The following is a 16,377-nucleotide window of genomic DNA, read 5'->3' as shown; positions in this document are numbered from 1 at the left end:
CCAGAGTTCATGATACAACCTGAATTTTCCAGGGCAACAAATCACTGGATTTGTATGCTAAGAATTACTCTTTATAACCTTTCCTCTAGACCACCACTCAGATGACACCAGACTCAAGCCTAGATATCAGTATTCTAGCATGATGGAACCTGCCACTATGGCGTTACTAAAATCCTGTTTCTTTATGGGAAAACTAAAATGTTTACTATTAAATGCAAAGAGTTAGGACATTTCTAGGACTTGGGAAAAATAGCAGGCATATTGAAGAAATAGATCAAGAAGCTCAACGTCCAAATCAATGTTTTTCAACTTTGGGAATTTTAAGATGTGTAGACATCAACTCCCAGAATTCTCCAGCCAGTCAGAGGATTCTGGGAATTGAAGACCACCCATCTTAAAGTTCCCAGGGTTGTTCTGCTCATTGGAAGCTGACTGTGAGGCACATATATAGCAATTTATGTGACTATGGCTGTAAACACTATGATAGGCTTGCCAGGTGTGCTAAACACAAAATGGTGTCAAGGAGAAGGGGCAGAATGAGCCAAAAAATTAATCATTTGCTATTTAAAAGTGGTTAACCATCACCCAAGTGAAGTATGAAGATATCTGATTCGTTCCTCACCGGCTGCATGGTGCCCCCAGCGATGACCACAGCCCGACATTCTTTCAGCACTGTGGCAAAATGTACAGCTGGATTGAGTAAAAGGAACTTGAGGCTGCTCTGGGCTAAAGTACCTAGAAAAATCAGCACATTCAAAGAGTTGGCAAGTAAACAATTAAAAACATGGAAGGGGGCTTTCCACTCCATCCCACCTCAGCCCTGGCCCTGCTACTGTCAATTTGCAGGATGCTTCAAATTAAACAGTAGAAATATTCTTAAAGAAAGATAACAACAAATGCAACTGCTGTTGGTTCCCATGGGCTAATATGGTAATATAACTTGATTAAATATTATGACAATATTTAATAAAGTAGTTTAGTGAGTAGCGATAAATCCCATCCCTTCCTTAATATTGCCACAATCCCAGGATCCAAAATGAATTAGGTGCTGTAATTTAGCAATGCCTGGAGAATAACATTTCCACGACTCAAATTGCAATTGAATTGTTTAGGTATGTGCTCCTACAAAAAAGGCATCAAACATTTACATTAAAATGTTGGGGTTTTGTTTTGTTTTCAGACGTTTTCTTCAGGAAAGGCACCTGAGGAGATACAGACAGACCTCACATAATGACTGCCATGTTTAGCGACTGTTCAAATCACAATAGTTCTGAGAAAAATACTTTGTGAGGTGGATGGGCAGTTTTCTAAATAAATAAAAATGAATACACTTTACAACCAGTCCTCCCATTTATGACAACCCTTAACATCCCATGGTCACATAATTGCTATCTATGTGCTTCACAACCAACTCCCAACAATCAGAGTCAATAGAGAAGTTAGCAGTAAAATCACAAGCACAGTCACATGATTTCTCACTTAACAACCTCTAGTGACTTGCTTAATGACCAAATGGGAAGCAATGTTGTAAGCCTGTTGCAATCATGCAAAATATTGTTTAGTGATCCTGTTGCTTTGTGATGGAGTTGCCAATCCCAATTGTGATTGCTGTGTGGTGGCACAGTGGTTAGAATGCAATATTGCAGGCTAGCTCACTGCCCACTGCCAGGAGTTCGATCCTGACATGCTCAAGGCTGACTTAGCCTTCCAGCTTTCCTAGGTCAGTAAAATGAAGACCCAGATTGTGTGGAGCAATATGTTGACTCTGTAAACCGCTTAGAGAGTGCTGTAAAGCAGTATGAAGCGGTATATAAGTCTAAGCGCTATTGCTATTTATAATAGAATTATCTTTAAATAATTAAATGTATATAGATGTACTTATTTTTAAATAAAATGCAAATATTAAATACCTTGCCTGCTGAGAATGACTCTCCCATCTTGGTTTGCATTCGTGAGTGCGGCTAAAAAGCTTTCAATGTGCATTAGTGGAGATGCCATTTTGGGGTGGTCATCTTCACCTTCCCCGAGAGAACTTTGCAAAGCCCCTGAAAATCAAAAATCAATTTCTCATTTGGAAAGCCAACTGCTCCCCTGCAGAACATAATCTCCCAATCCTTACTTCAACAATGAAACAAGGAACATGTCCAATTTATTTTCACTTGGGCTATGTCTAAATGTATGTTAATGCAAAAAAAGGCTGCAGACAAGACGTTTTTGCATTCCCGTTCCAGATCAGTTTATCAAGACAATGACATATGGCTCATATATTGTCCAATCTTGCAAAAACAGAATTATTGTAGCAAGAAAAGCCAAATTATGATTCTTCATTGATTTTTAAGAGACAGGTAGAAAAAATGACTTCTTTTTCTAAGGGAAAATAATATATTTGTCCTAAGACACAACTCCACATGAAATCTAATGTCAAGATCAACACAGGAGCAAATACATGGATATGCTACTTCCACTGAAATTAAGAGAAAGAACTCAAAAACAGAGAAGCTCTATATCAGGGGTAGTCAACCTTGGCTCTTTTATGACTCGTGGACTTCAATTCCCAGAATTCCTGAGCCAGCTTAGCTGGCTCAGGAATTCTGGGAGTTGAAGTCCACGAGTCATAAAAGAGCCAAGGTTGACTACCCCTGCTCTATATAGACACATACACATACCCCGTTTCCAAATCTACTGAAATATCACTGTCCTGCCTCTTCCAACTCACCTCCTTCCAATTCTTTTTTTTTATTATTAAAAATTTTTAAAAATTTTTACAACCTCCTTCCAATTCTTAAAACTGCCAAAAATTGCTTTGTAGCCAAACTCACCTTCTTTTTCTGGTCTCTTGTTCAAGGTTTGCAGAAAGCTCTGCAAGCCAGTCAACTTTTGGTCATCTTTCCTGGTTTTGAAAACTCCATATCTTTCCACAAAACCTAATAGCTTCAAGACAGGAAAGGGATCAGAAAGTATTATTTAAATATTGTCCGTAAATTTTCCTGCTTATTAATCATTCCCTCAAAGATGGGAAAGAGGAAAACATCCAGGTAATCTGTCTTCCCAAGGGAGACTAGCATACATACCCCAGAAACATGAAGAGCCTCAGTTGGTTTCTTAAAGGCCATGCAGGTAGTCCTCAATTTACAACCACTCATTTAGTGACCATTCAAAGTTACAATGGAACTTTTTTCACTCTTACAACTGTTGCAGCCTCTCCATGTGTCAACGCTGCTAACATCGGATGTTCTTGCTTTGACAACAGATGAAAATGCAGCCATGTTCTCTATGCTTTTAGAATTAATTGGTGCTGGGAGGAGGGATTGGAATGAGAGTTCAGTTCGTCATAATAATAATAACTCTGCCATGGGAACCCAAGGACAAACTGGGTCCAGAGCTGATAACGTTTTGGCGGGCTGGAGAACTGAGGAGAAAGCCCGCGCTTTAAGCTAATTGGGGAATGTGCTTTATGACTGTTTTTTGGGGGGTGGGAATTGCACTTTGTTACTTTGTATCCAGGGAAGGGGAATTTAGTTTTTGGGTTCAACTATGTACCGTACTTTCCAGCATATAAGACGACTTTCGCAAGCATTAAAATCAGCGCTGAAGTCAGGGGTCGTCTTATACACCGAGTCGTCTTATACACTGGAAATAATGGTAGTTTCTGGCATATAAGATGACTTTCTAGGCATGCGACCCGGCGCTGAAGACAGGGGTCGTCTTATACGCCAGGTCGCCTTATACACCGGAATATACGGTAGTGCTGATACTTTGTTTCCCGAATAAAATATTCTTTGAGGAAAACAATGCCTCGAAGTTCATTTGAAGGGTTTCCTCTGTCAGAACCATGACACCATGGTCATGTAATCAAAATTCAGATGCTTGGCCACTGGTTCACATTTATGACAGTTCCGGTGTCCTGGGGTCACGTGATCACCTTCTGTGAACTTCTGACAAGCAGAGTCAATGGGGAAGTTAGATTCAGTTAACAACTGCAGTGGTTCACTTAACCAGCGTGACAAGAAAGGTCGTAAAATGAGCAAAACTTAATAAAGGTCTTGCTTAGCAACATAAATTTTGGGCTCAATTGCGGTTGCAAGCCGAGGACAATCTGTACTTTGTAAGTTTGATTAATTTAATGTATTTAGCTTACCTTTAATTTTAATTATAGTATAATTATTCACCTACCACAGATTTAATAATATTCCCTTCTACTCGATAGAGTAAGTTACAGTAAGGTAGCATCTTTTGAAAATTTGGGGGAGCCATATCCCATCCATTCACAAGCCACGTGGTTCGTTCTTGCATGTCTGTGTAGGCAATAGCTAACCAGATTAACCCAATTGGTCTGACTCAATCTCTGTGGCTCCCAACCCTTTCTATACCCTGCACCCCTAGAATGCTTCTGATATATTCTCGCACCCCTTACAAAAGTTCGAAATAACGCCAACGAATTATGCATATGCACTATAATTTTGAAAACCCAAATTTTCGCGCTCCCTGGAATATCACCTCGCACCCCCAGGGGGTGGAAGCACGCCTGGTTGTGAACCCCTGATCTAAGGCAATTTCCTATATCCCATGGAAAATTCCTGAAAACAGACCAAAAAAAAAAAAAAAAGCCATGGTTTGTACACCTAAAAAACACAGAACCAGAATTTTATTCTTCTTTGTTGATTCCCTACCTTCTTGCTGATGAAACTTTTCTCACAGTACCGTTGAACCTGTTGAAAAGAGAGAACATGCACAATATAAAAGGTTCCTAGTTCTAGTTGTCTTAACAGGTTACCTCCAGTTTCAGCCAGATAATCCGGCAGATTATCATAATTTATCATTCAATCTACTACATTGTTTAGAAGCAGAGTATACAGTTGTCCTAGGATGGGACTCCTTCATGACTCCTTACAGAAACTCCCAAAGATTACTCAAGAGGACCATCTTCCTTGCCTCATTTTGCTTAATGTTTCTCTTCCTTTTCAAGATGTCTGGCTGATAACCCAGGCATCTCACCATAAACTGGCAGCTTTCAGGCCACTGCAACTGTTCTGCAACTGGACTGGGCAGAGCATATATCTGATAACATTTTAGTTATTTGGTCAATCAGTCAACAAATTATACAAAATTAGTACTGTCCTGAGATTCACCCTGAAACTGTGAAATCAGTACATTTCCTATAGATTGGCAATTTCTATGATGGGAGGGGAGGCTAACAATGCCTTGGCTAACAAAGATCAGGCCAGAAGATCATCCAACAAGTAGAAGTTGCATTAAGGAAGCCACAATGATTTGATTATTCAGGTGCATAGAGAAAACAATCATTTTGAAAATTATATTCAAAATTAAGCTGAAATCTAACTTGAAAATAATTTAGTTCTTGCTTAACTATGGTTCAGCAACTTTGTTGCTAAGCAACTCAGGCAAAATGCAATATCACATGACGGCTCTGACTTAAGAAGGCAGTTGTGGCAGTCCCAATTGCTGTTAGGTAAATCTCGTGCAGTTGCAACATCCTGCAGTCACGTGATCACCGCTTGTGGTTTCCTGCCAGCTTCCCCATTGACTTGCTTGTTCAAAGCTGACAGTAGCGATCATATGACTGCAGGACATTGTAATTGTTGTAATTCATGTGACTGTGGGGACCCTGCAACAGCCATATTAATGAGGACCTGTTGTAACTGTTTTCTCCTACCCCAAGTCTCCCTAATTCAGCACCATCCTAATTTTGAACAGGCGCTGGACTGTTCAATGTTGGTAGTTTGCAGCTTGAATGGTCCTAGGTATAGATAATCAGAAGGCATACGGTGAAAAACAGTTCTGGATATTTTGTATTACAACTTCCATAAAGTATAGATATCGTGACTAATATCTGGTATTACAAGAATCATAATCCCAGGGAACTGAAGAGTTTAAAGTAACCTATCCTAGTTCTTGAAGTATTGGGTTGTTGCCCCAAGACAACAAGGATGAAATAGTGCCCTCTAATCTTTATAGCTTAGTCACCCACATAAAACAAACTCAGGCCAGTTTAAGAATATTTTACATTCATATTATATAAATGTTATGTGTGTTTGTATGTGTATGCATAGTAACACATATGCTACTGATCTCAAGTAGGTCCAGAGCAGTACTGCTATTCATTAGCACCAATATTACCATTATTTTCAGCCTTCTAATCCAACCTAAAAAAATATTGAAGTTTTTTCAAGAGATTCATTAAGAGTGAGGTTTTAATGGAACTGAAAATTTCTCAGGCTTGTATTGCATCCTGAGAAAAGGAGAGACTGTGCTAATCAATAGTCCTGAATTCACACAATGGACAGATTGCTTTTTCCAAATTATTTTCCAGAGATGTCCTTGGTTCCAACACTATGATATTTTGCACATACATATAGATATGTCTTGGCTATTAATAAAAATTTAATAAAAAATTAATCCAAGCAAAGTCTGATCAGGGTGTAAAAGAAAAAGTAAACATCTCTTTGGGGGCTCTAACCTAAGTTTTGGCTCCTTACCAAATTCTACACTTTGGTGCAAGTCAAGCAGTTCTTTACCTTGAAGAGATTGATGTTGTCAACTTGACACTGGAACAGAAAGTCATTGATGGATTTCAGCTGCACCCCTTTGAGAGACAAAGTGGGAAAAAGCAATTTTAAAAAAATCTGGTTTGCTTACACTACATAAAGACAAGTTTTTCAGATCGGTACAATCACTTTCTTAACCCCATGCTGCCCATATTTTCTGCAGTCACACCCACAACTTACCTGCTTCTGGTATGCTCTGTTTATTTGGATTCTGATTTACATTTCCTGGAGAACATAAAAAGCAGAGCAACAATGATTATGAAATTATTTCCATGTGACAATATAGACTAAATTACATGTCACTATAGACTGTACAATATATCACTATGGGCTAAACTACAATACCAGTATTCAGGTAGTGCTCAACTTACGGCCACAATTGAGCCCCAAAGGTCTATTGCTAAGTGAGACAGTTGTCAAGTGAGTTTTGCCCCATTTTATGACCTTTCTTGCCACAGTTGTTAAGTGAATCACTCCAGATATTAAGTGAGTAACACTGTTATTAAATGACCCTGGCTTCCCCATTGACTTTGCTTGTCAGAAAGTGGCAAATGGGGAATCACATGATCCTGGGACACATAAATATGTGTCAGTGGCTAAGCATCTGAATTTTGATCATGTGATCGTGGAAGTGTTTAGAAAATAGTCATATCACTTTTTTCAGTGCCGTTGTAACTTCAAACAGTCACTAAATGAACTGTTGTAAGTCGAGGACTACCTGTACTATAGGATCTCCTATATATAATATAGAATACTAATACTTTATTGATTAACAATTAGCCCATGTTCCACATAGGAACTTCCGTTTTTTTTTTAAAAAAAAAATCTACTTTCTTCAATGAAGAACTTTACAAAGCAAATGGGAAAGTTTTAATTAGAAATGGGTCTGAATGCATTTTGTACTAATGTCAGCAAAAACAAAAGGGCAACTGCAATGCTGCATGTCCATGGAGATTCTTAGTCATGGTTGTCTCAAAGTGCTTTTTTTCCAAAAGGCACCTGGACTTTTGTTTTTCCTGGCGCAATGCCGATTATTTAATGCATTGTTACAGTAGTCCGATAGCATCCACCCCATTCCCAAAGCCATAATTTCGTACACGACTCTTTAACCTGGCTGCTGAACTAACCCATTTTCCAAATTTACATACAGCTAGTTGAGTTACAACATGGCCGACGGCATGTGACCGCATCGCTTTGCAACAGCAAGCCAAAGAGTCCCGATTGTCATTATGACCCCAAGCTACACGGGTTGTTATGTGGGAAGCAAAGAGTCCCACGTAAAGAGTGCAGGGATACAAAAGGGGGATGGGGGGGGGCCTTGGAAGGTCCAGCACAGGTTGCACTCAAGTTGGGTGGGGTGCTGAAGTGCGGCACGAGCTCAGGGATGCCAGGAAAAAGAGGGTGCACCCCAGGGTGTGTGCACACGTGAACAGAGGCACGCCAGGGAAACACAACATGGTGTGTATGTGTGTGTGTGTGTGTGTGTGTGCCAATGCAAGGAGGGGCAGGGAAGAAGAATGCTGATAGACGCTTGTGTATAACCACAGGAATGGCGGGGGGGGGGAGACTTACCCAGACAACTTGCGACCTTCGCTGCCAGCTTCCCCTTTGACTTTGCTTCTAGGACAGGGGTAGGCAACCTTGGCTCTTTTATGACTCGTGGACTTCAACTCCCAGAATTCCTGAGCCAGCCATGCTAGCTCAGGAATTCTGGAAGTTGAAGTCCACGAATCATAAAAGAACCAAGGTTGCCTATCCCTGTTCTAGGAAGTTGGCAGAGGTCAGGAATGGAATCACATAATACAGATGCTGCAACCAGTCATAAGGGCAAGCTAGTTGCCAACCACCCAAATTTTGTGCAAATAACTGAGGGGATCCTGCAATGGCCAGAACTTTGAAACCCAGCTGAAAGTCCCTTCTTTTAGTGCCATCATAATTTCAAACAGTCACTGAACAAATGATCATAACTCAAGGACTATCTGTAGTATATCAACTCAAGCTACAGTATCAAACTGGCCAAGTTTTTAAAAAAAACAAAGAAAACAAAGAAAAACATAGAGCTTGTAAAAATGAACCACTCGGTCTTTAATTGGGTTAATTAAGCATGTTATATGAATTCATTCAAAGAATACATAGCAGAAATCAACTGTAGGTTTTTAGCTAATAAGCAGCTACACAAGCACAAGACTGGCTTTTGCATTTTAGTCTCTTTTTTTTTTGTTTTTAACATAACATCACTCCCTAAGAGGGAAGTATTCTTTTTCTGCTGTGTTAATTTAAACTTACACTTCAAATAGTTTCCAATTTGCTTGTAATTACATTTATTGCATTGGTACATGCATTTTAAAAAATTAAAACAAGCAATTTAGATTTGGAGTACATTAAGCTGGTAGCAAGATCTGTAAATATGTAACACTAATGCAATTATAAAGCATCTATCTAAAGCACAAGTATACACCTGAGGGAAAATATGCATCAGAAGGCAAGCAGTAATTCCATTACAGCAATGCTTGAAATCAAAATTTCATCCTTCATTTGCTTTGTGCTTGTATCTATTCTGTTTGGGATAAGCAAAAGTGAAAAGAGACAAAGAATTGTTGGAGAAGTTAAAGATGGTAATGATCACAGGAAGATTGGCTTGGGGAAAAGAGATGAAACAGGGTTGCTGAAATCTATTGCATTTCCTAAAGACAGAATGACATCCCTACAGTCCGTATGATGTCAAATTAATTAATGTTACATTCTTTGATGCAAGTCCAGCACATAAACCAGGGGTCTTCAAACTTGGCCCTTTTATGACTTGTGGACTTCAACTCCCAGAATTCCTCAGCCAGGCATGCTGGCTGAGGAATTCTGGGAGTTGAAGTCCACAAGTCATAAAAGGGCCAAGTTTGAAGACCCCGATATAAACAATGGAATTGAGCTTGATAGGACATTCCACTGCAGAAGGCGAACCTTGGCCTTACCTCCTAGAACAGCCACAAACCTCTCCAGCAAAAACAACATCTGTTTAATGTACATCAAATTCTTGGCCTTCAAGCGTTTCCTAAGACAAATTAGATGATATATGAATGCATAAGGATAGCACAATGCAAGACAGCCAAGCTGAGCTTAAGACTATAACTGGTAAGGCCCGTGGAGGAAATTACATGAATGGTGAGGAACAAATAACATATATAGCCGTATACTGAAATGATTGGCATTTCAGTATCTTTGCCATAGAGAGTTTCTTCAGCAAAAGTATCAATAATCAACTTTCTGCCACGAATGGCCTAAGAAGATAGGTTTTGCATTAGAATTTCCCCATTGTCTAGACAAAAGCTGCATAACTCAATAGATCAGAATGGACTCATGGAGATCTTAAAAATGATGGTGGGTCACAAAGGAATAACTGGCGGGCCAAATAGTGGCTGGTGGTAGGGCAGCAGCCTTGGAGCTGGTAGAGTTGGTGAGACCTGGAGGCACTGGAAGTACTTGGCAAGCTTGTTTTTAGGGCAGAGGTAGCTGTGAAAAACTAGGTGGCAGCAGTCATGATTAGTGGCAATGGATTTTGTTAAGTTTTCAGAAAACGTTGGCAGGCTGCATAAGGCTGTTTTGCAGGCTGTATGGACCTACTGACTATATTTATTATTTATACAGGTAGCTCTTAATTTACAACCATAATTCAGCCCAAAATTTCTGTTGCTAAACAAAACAGTTATTGTGAGCTTTGCCCCATTTTACAATCTTTTTTTGCCACTGTTGTTAAGTGAATCACTTCAGTTGTCAAGTTAGCCACACAGTTGTAAAATGAATCTGGCTTCCCCATTGACTTTGCTCATCAGAAGGTGCCCAAGTGGTGATTACATAACACTGCAGCAGTCATAAACACGAGTCAGTTTCCAAGCATCTGAATTTTGATCACATGAACATGAGGATGCTGCAATGGTCATACATGTGAAATACAGGCATAAATAACTTTTTTCAGTGCTGCTGTAACTTTGAATGGTCGCTAAACAAAAGGTTGTAAGATGAGGAGGAACACCTGTATTTCATATTCCTAGCCTATAAAGATAGTCCTCAATTTAGGACTGGTTGCTTACCAACCGTTCAAAGTTATCGTAAAACTTCCTGGGGCTACTTACGACCTGGTTCCAAAGATCCAATCCAGTATGGTCATTAGCAACATCCTGCTGCACATGACTATGTTTTACTATGGTTTTGGCAAAAATCAGCTTTTACTTACAGTTTTTGTCAAAACTGGCCCATAGCTAACTATTGATTAGCTTAATGACTGCCACAGTCACTTCGTGACTGCCCCCAAAATTTCATAAAATTGGGTCAGTCGTGTGGACTATCTTGACTTACAACCACAATGGGCATGCTCCATTACCGTCATAAATCAAGGACTACCTGTATGTTGTGCAGGTCCAATCTAGACCATAAAACTATTTTCTCCTCCTCTCCATTTACGAGTGGAAAGTTAGAAATTGCCAGGTAGTTTGTAGCAAACCTTAATTTACCGTAGTATGCACACACAGCCAACTTAGTTTCCACAAATTCCATCAGAATTTCTAATCAAACACTCACCTATACCGTTCCATATACTGGAGTAGCTGGGAGTGGGCGCAGCACAGCTAAAATAGAAATAAAGTACAAGACAATAATGTCTATCGCCAAAAAGGCTTCTGAGAAGCCCACAAGCAAGACAGGTAGTGACATAATTTCATCTGTGTGTTATGCTAACCAGTATTCTGGAACACCTGTCTCAGACTAGAGTAATTTACAGTCTCTTATAAAAGCTTTACGCTGAGGGCAGTGGGTAAAGAGACCACAAGAAAGCTATAGATCAGTGGTTCTCAACCTTTTTATACGGCGACCCCCGGTCACACGGGTGCGCCCCCCTTGCGCGGCGCCCCCATGTGTGGCGCCCCCCCGTGTGCGCCGCCGCCCCTGTGCGCGGCGCGCATGCGCAGCGCCGCCCGAGGGGGGAAAATGGCGGATCGCATTGTTTGGCGACCCCCGTAAAATGGTCGTTCGACCCCAAATGGGGTCGCGACCCATAGGTTGAGAACCGCTGCTATAGATAGTAGCGGAGAGGCCCTCAGGCCTGACTCACCTGTGAGCCTGTCACCTGAGTGCTGTAGATGGAAGCAATGGTATCGATCAGATTGTGAGCTTCATCAATTATCACTACCTGATCCTTCAGTTGGATCCCAGATGCATTTCGAGTAGCTTCATGCAGAAGCATTTGGTATGGCAGCACCACCAACTGTGGGACAGACAGTGGCATTAATTAAATGGGAAGTCCACCACCCGGACCTTCATTTGCAAAACAAAGTTTTGGAGAACCCAGAGAATGTTTATACATTTTTTTTTACATGCAGAATATGAGTGAGTTGGGTCTTATTTATTCAATCTTATTTGTTAGATTTATATTTCACCATTTTTTCTAGAAGTTTCAAAGGGGCATATATGTTCCAAATCTACAAAATAGGCTGACCTGGAAAATAATCACAGGCTCAAAATCACCCCGTTTCCTTAACTAAAAATCATCTATTTATATCTGTCTGCCCATCTCTATTATCTATCCATCATCTATCTGTCTGTCTGTCTGCTACCAAATTTATTTGCAACCCATCTCACTGTGGGAATACTCTGGGCAGCTTATAACAATAAAATGGGGAAAAATGATAAAAAAGTAAAAAAAAAATAGTAAAGGAATAACACAACAAAAATAAGCTCATGGAGCATCTCTATAGTCCACCAGCTTCACCACTATACTATGTTGGCCGTACAAATATGAAATTTGCTCCTTAAAAATTGAGAAACTATTTAAATTCCTATTGTGTGTAACTTCAGATAAAGCCAGGTGATTCCAAAGAATACATAAATGGTCCCAACGACAAAGTGTTTACAAAAGGGGAGGAAGACTAGGAAAACTGAAAAAAAATGCTTTCTTTCTCCAAGAGGTTGGTCAATATTTTGAGGCATGAATAAGCACCAAGCCCAGGGGTAGGCAACCTCGGCTCTTTTATGACTTATGGACTTCAACTCCCAGAATTCCTAAGCCAGCATGGCTCAGCTTGGAAACCTCTCCCTATCCTTCAGCATGGCTGGCTCAAGAATGCTGGGAGTTGAAGTCCACGAGTCATAAAAGAGCCAAGGTTGCCTACCCCTGACCAAGCCTAATCATCCCAGGGTGATTTAGCAAAAGGATACAAGGCTACACACAAAGAAAACGTTTTCAGAGGTCACCAAGGCTTCAGGAGGAGATCCATAAATATCTACCTGAGCAGCTGGGATGGCATATCGGCTTCCGTAATAAGAGCAGGCCTTCATTTCTTTTCCCAGAGAAACCAGCTGCTCTATATCTTTCACTTCTACTAACACTTCGTCCCGAAGCAGCTGCACCGGCTCGTAGGAGTTAAAAGGACACACCGTTCGGCTCACGCGTCTCTTCTTGCCCTCCGTCTCTGCTCCTGTATTCTTTTCTGAAGGCAAATCATCAGAGGAGGAAATTTTCAGAGCCAAACAGTTCACTGTTAAGACCAATTTGTGATGGGTGTACAGAGACCATCCTTTTTTCCCAACTGAGATATTTTATGCTTAACACCACAAATCCCACCAGCCTCAGTCAGGCTTCAGAGTGTTTCTGTGATATCATGCACCCTTTTTTATTGGTTTGTCCTTTTTCCCAGTATCTTCGGGGAAGATGGTCTTCGGCTTGCGACCACAATCAAACCCAAAATTTTTGTTGTTAGGCGAGACAGATATTAAGTGAGTTTTGCCCCAATTTACAGCCGTTCTTGCCACAGCTATTAAGTGAATCAATGCAGTTGTTAAGTTAGTAGCACTAGCATTAGCACTTAGACTTATATACAGAGCTTTACAGCCCTCTCTAAGCAGTTTACAGAGCCAGCATTTTGCCCCCAACAATCTGGGTCCTCATTTTACCGACCTCGGAAGAATGGAAGGTTGAGTCAAGGCTAAGTCAACCTTGAACCTCTGGCAGTCAGCAAAGTTATCCTGCAATACTGCATTCTAACCACTGTGCCACAACGGCTCCTAATAACACAATTGTTAAGTGAACCTAGCTTCCCCATTGACTTTGCTTGTCAGAAGGTCCCAAAAGGTGATCACAGGACCCCGGGACACTGCAACCGCCATAAATACACCCCAGTTGCCAAGTATCTGAATTTTGATCAGCTGACCATGAGGATGCTGCAACAGTCTTAAGTGTGAAAAACAGTCATAAGTCCCTTTTTTCAAGTGCCATTGTAACTTTGAACAGTCACTAAATGAAGAGTTGTAAGTCAAGGACTACCTGTATTGTAAATGTACATGGAAGTAGCCATCCCTGAACCAGTATGTAGCTGGAGATAGGCAGGAAGATTTGGTTCACACCAAAAGTGACCAGAGTCAACCATCAGAGGATCTGCTCACTGCAGGAACTGCCATGCAACACGTAGTCCTCAACTTAACAATCGTTCATTTAGTGACCATTCAAAATTATAACAGCACAGAAAAAAAGACTTATGACCAGTCCTCATACTTACGACTGTTAGCACATCCCCATAGTCACGTGATCAAAATTCAGCATTTGGCAACCGGCATGTATGTATGACAGTTGCAGCATCCCAAGGTCATGTGATCACCATGCGTGACCTTCCCAGCTGGCTTCCAACGAACAAAGTCAATGGGGGATTTGCTTAACAACCAAATGATTCACTTAATAACTGCAGTGATTTGTTTTACAACCAGGGCAAAAAAGATTGTAAAAACCATATGTCACTCTGTTAACAACTGTTTTGCTTAGTAGGGGAAATTCTGACTCCAATTGCAGTCATATGTCTTTGCATGTGTGCATTTGACTGAACCTTTCAGAAACCGTTGTTTACAAATCTAAGGTTAAAACAACCCATTGTTTAGCAAGTGCAGCCAAAGTCTCTGACTGAGCTTTCGAGGGTGATTGTAAGGATAACATCAAAATCAAAACACGTATCACTGTGATTGCCTTTGGGAAGGGCTAAATATAACGTAACCATTATTACTCTCTCTAAGGGTGTCAGGGCAGCCCAACACTGAAAAAAGTTAAAATTGTGAGACATTGTAGGAACGGTGTGCTTGCATAAACATTTCATGGGATTTGAGGCTTTTAATTAAAAAAGTAATTTCAAAAAATATTTTCATGTGCTCCTGTCATTGCATGTGATCAAATACCAGTGCCTCAGGGTGTACAAAACCTTCCATTCAAACTGGTTCAAGCTCAAAACATTTCATTTCAAGCATGAAATTACTGTATTGAGTACAAAAATCGACTGTTCCAAGAATTTTGGAAAAGTTTTGCATCCAAACAGATTTTTTTCACTACAACACTCTGTTTATACTCAAAAGCATTTTAAATACACTGAAAACAGCCACTTTCATAACCCAAAGAGGAACTTTGGAGAAACTTTTACACACTTTGGATCCAAGCAGCCACTAATTGTTTACTGGTTCCTGCTACTTACAGTGATATCCAATCGGACTCTGATGTAAGCAAAATAGCAGTTTCACCCATAATGTTTCAACCACCAAATAGTCTGCACGTCAAAAGAAAACCTAACCACAGGTACAGAAGAATCCCAACATTAGCAAACTACCACGAAAAAAGCCTCTAAGCTGGGATAAACCCCATATCTGTCCCACGTGCATGGATGGCACAGAATGTTTAATGTTGGGCTGAAAAAAACAAAAACAGAAAACCAAGAAAGCAGAACCAAATGGAATACCCTAAAATAGGAAATTAACTGGTTGGAACCCTGAATGGGAGCATTCCAGACTGCAGTAGTCAACAAAGTTACAAAGATACTTATGACCTGGTTACAAAGTTTTGACAGTTAACTTAACCACTGCCACAGAAAAAGATAGTAAAATCGGTCGGTGATGTGATGACCCATTTTGCGACCATCACAACTTATGACTGCAATTGGCAGGCTCCGTTACAGTCCTAAGTCAAGGATTGCCTCTATAAAATATTTTACAGTTTCTTCTGGTTCAAGATAGTTGCCACCATCACTTTAACACACACAGCCACCATTTACTTTGCTTCACCAAAGTTATTACACTGGTCCATCAGGATTCCTTGACATACCACGTTTATTCTTCTGCATCTCCATACAACGATCATTGATGAGCTGGACAGATCCCAGGCATCGTACTTCCTCATTCACACATAAGTTCTAAAATAAATTGACAGAGATCAATTATTAAACCAGAGAGCCAGTTTGGTCTAGCCCAGTGGTTCTCAACCTTTTTAATGCCGCGACCCCCAACCGGTCGTAAGTCGAGGACTACTCAACTGGTCGTAAGTCGAGGACTACTCAACTGGTGCAGCACCGTTTGCAGACTGGGACTTTTGGCGGGCTCAGCAGGGCAGAGACAGCCTGGACAATTCCTATTGGCTTTTGAAAGCCAATAGAAGTAGACTCTATTCAAGAGAGTCTATTCTATTGGCTTTCAAAAGCCAATAGAATAAAAGGGAGTAGCACAGCTAAGGAAAAGGGGAAAAAATGGCAGACTGAGTTGTCTGGCGACCCCCGTGAAATGGTCGTTCGACCCCAAATGGGGTCCCGACCCACAGGTTGAGAACCACTGGTCTAGCCGCACAGGGGTAGGCAATCTTGGCTCTTTTATGACTCGTGGACTTCATGGCTCACAGCTCAGTGGTGGGCCATGGCCTGGAGGTTAGGAACCCCTGTGTCAAGGCACTAGGCTAGAAAGTGGGAAACCATGAGTTTAAGTCCTGCTATAGACAAGAAAATCAGTTGGGTGACTCTGGGCCAATCAC

At 40.8% G+C, this 16,377-nt stretch overlaps 1 protein-coding gene across 5 annotated transcripts in view; it reads right to left on the bottom strand.

The window, feature by feature from the left end:
- The window catches only part of DDX11 (DEAD/H-box helicase 11), a 42,314-nt gene that overhangs the window by 15,486 nt on the left and 10,451 nt on the right, over positions 1–16,377 (bottom strand). For all 5 annotated transcript variants that reach the window (XM_039333347.1, XM_039333352.1, XM_039333345.1 and 2 more), the window contains exons 8-18: positions 15,682–15,769; positions 12,837–13,039; positions 11,665–11,817; positions 11,136–11,182; positions 9,533–9,612; positions 6,747–6,791; positions 6,537–6,604; positions 4,671–4,709; positions 2,820–2,931; positions 1,911–2,045; positions 623–735 (exon numbers count right to left, since the gene is read on the bottom strand). In XM_039333347.1, coding sequence (XP_039189281.1) covers positions 623–735; positions 1,911–2,045; positions 2,820–2,931; positions 4,671–4,709; positions 6,537–6,604; positions 6,747–6,791; positions 9,533–9,612; positions 11,136–11,182; positions 11,665–11,817; positions 12,837–13,039; positions 15,682–15,769 — 1,083 coding nt within the window. The remainder of the gene's footprint in view (positions 1–622; positions 736–1,910; positions 2,046–2,819; positions 2,932–4,670; positions 4,710–6,536; positions 6,605–6,746; positions 6,792–9,532; positions 9,613–11,135; positions 11,183–11,664; positions 11,818–12,836; positions 13,040–15,681; positions 15,770–16,377) is intronic.

Source organism: Crotalus tigris, unplaced genomic scaffold (assembly GCF_016545835.1).
Source record: "Crotalus tigris isolate CLP2741 ecotype Arizona unplaced genomic scaffold, ASM1654583v1 scf7180000017625.6296891, whole genome shotgun sequence".
Taxonomy (NCBI): Eukaryota; Metazoa; Chordata; class Lepidosauria; order Squamata; family Viperidae; genus Crotalus; species Crotalus tigris.
This window is presented reverse-complemented; position numbering and strand designations above follow the sequence as displayed.